The following is an 826-nucleotide window of genomic DNA, read 5'->3' as shown; positions in this document are numbered from 1 at the left end:
CTCAGGGGGCTCACTGATGGACCCCACAGTGAGACGGTGACTCCACTGGGCGAGGAGGCTGCCCCGAGCAGCGTTAACAGTCAAGCGTCCTGGGAAGGTGGAGTAACGGCTCCCAGAAAGCCGGGGGCCAGGCCTCGGTCAACCAGCTGCTAGACATGGAAGGGGCCACTCTAAACCCCCAGCCCCACCCCGAATGTTAACGCGTGCAGCCTCGGGGTACCCCCTCAGGAAGGAAGGCACATCAGAGCTGTGTCTGCTCCTGAAAACGTCTCCTTTCCTTCCTATTGGGGAAGTAGAGATGGGAAGGGCCCAGTGCCAGGGAGGGGAAGGGCTTTGCAGCCGCCCACCAGGGCCCGTCTACTCCCTCAGGGGCCCGATGGAGGAGCTGGTGGGGCTTCGTGAGGGCTCCTCGGGGAACCCTGTGACTCTCCAGGAGCTCTGGGGCCCATGTCCCCGCGTCCGCCGAGGCATCCGAGGTGAGAGCTGGGCTCCATACCCCTGACCCCATCACAAGGTGGGAGTCCCCTCATGACAGCACCCTGCCCAGCCCGCCTCCCCACTCTCCTTGGAGCCTGGGAGCAGCCCCTCCTTCCCCAGGTCCAGTGTTTCCTGGGTGACAGGATGGAGGGAGGGGGTCTGTCCGCCTGTCTGTGGGTCAGACGTGCTCGCGGCTGGCTCTCTGCTCTTTGGGAACACGGTCCCCAGGTCTTGGGACGACAGAGCAGTCTCTTTAGACACCGGCGTTCTCTCTGCTGTGGACCCTGCGGAGATGCTGGAGAGAGCACCACTCCGGGGCCCCCACACCCTGCCTCTCTCTTCCTCAATA

The 826-nt window shown here is 64.2% G+C and overlaps 1 protein-coding gene across 1 annotated transcript in view; it reads left to right on the top strand.

The window, feature by feature from the left end:
• The window catches only part of LOC104992353 (chloride channel protein ClC-Ka-like), a 9743-nt gene that overhangs the window by 682 nt on the left and 8235 nt on the right, over positions 1-826 (top strand). Inside the window, 1 exon segment of the mRNA XM_010845216.1 lies at positions 370-487. Coding sequence (XP_010843518.1) covers positions 377-487 — 111 coding nt within the window. The 5' untranslated portion in view covers positions 370-376.

This window comes from Bison bison, unplaced genomic scaffold, assembly GCF_000754665.1.
Source record: "Bison bison bison isolate TAMUID 2011002044 unplaced genomic scaffold, Bison_UMD1.0 scf7180017848409, whole genome shotgun sequence".
Classification (NCBI taxonomy): domain Eukaryota; kingdom Metazoa; phylum Chordata; class Mammalia; order Artiodactyla; family Bovidae; genus Bison; species Bison bison.
Note: the sequence above shows the minus strand (reverse complement) of the source record. Positions and strands in the feature narration are given on the sequence as shown.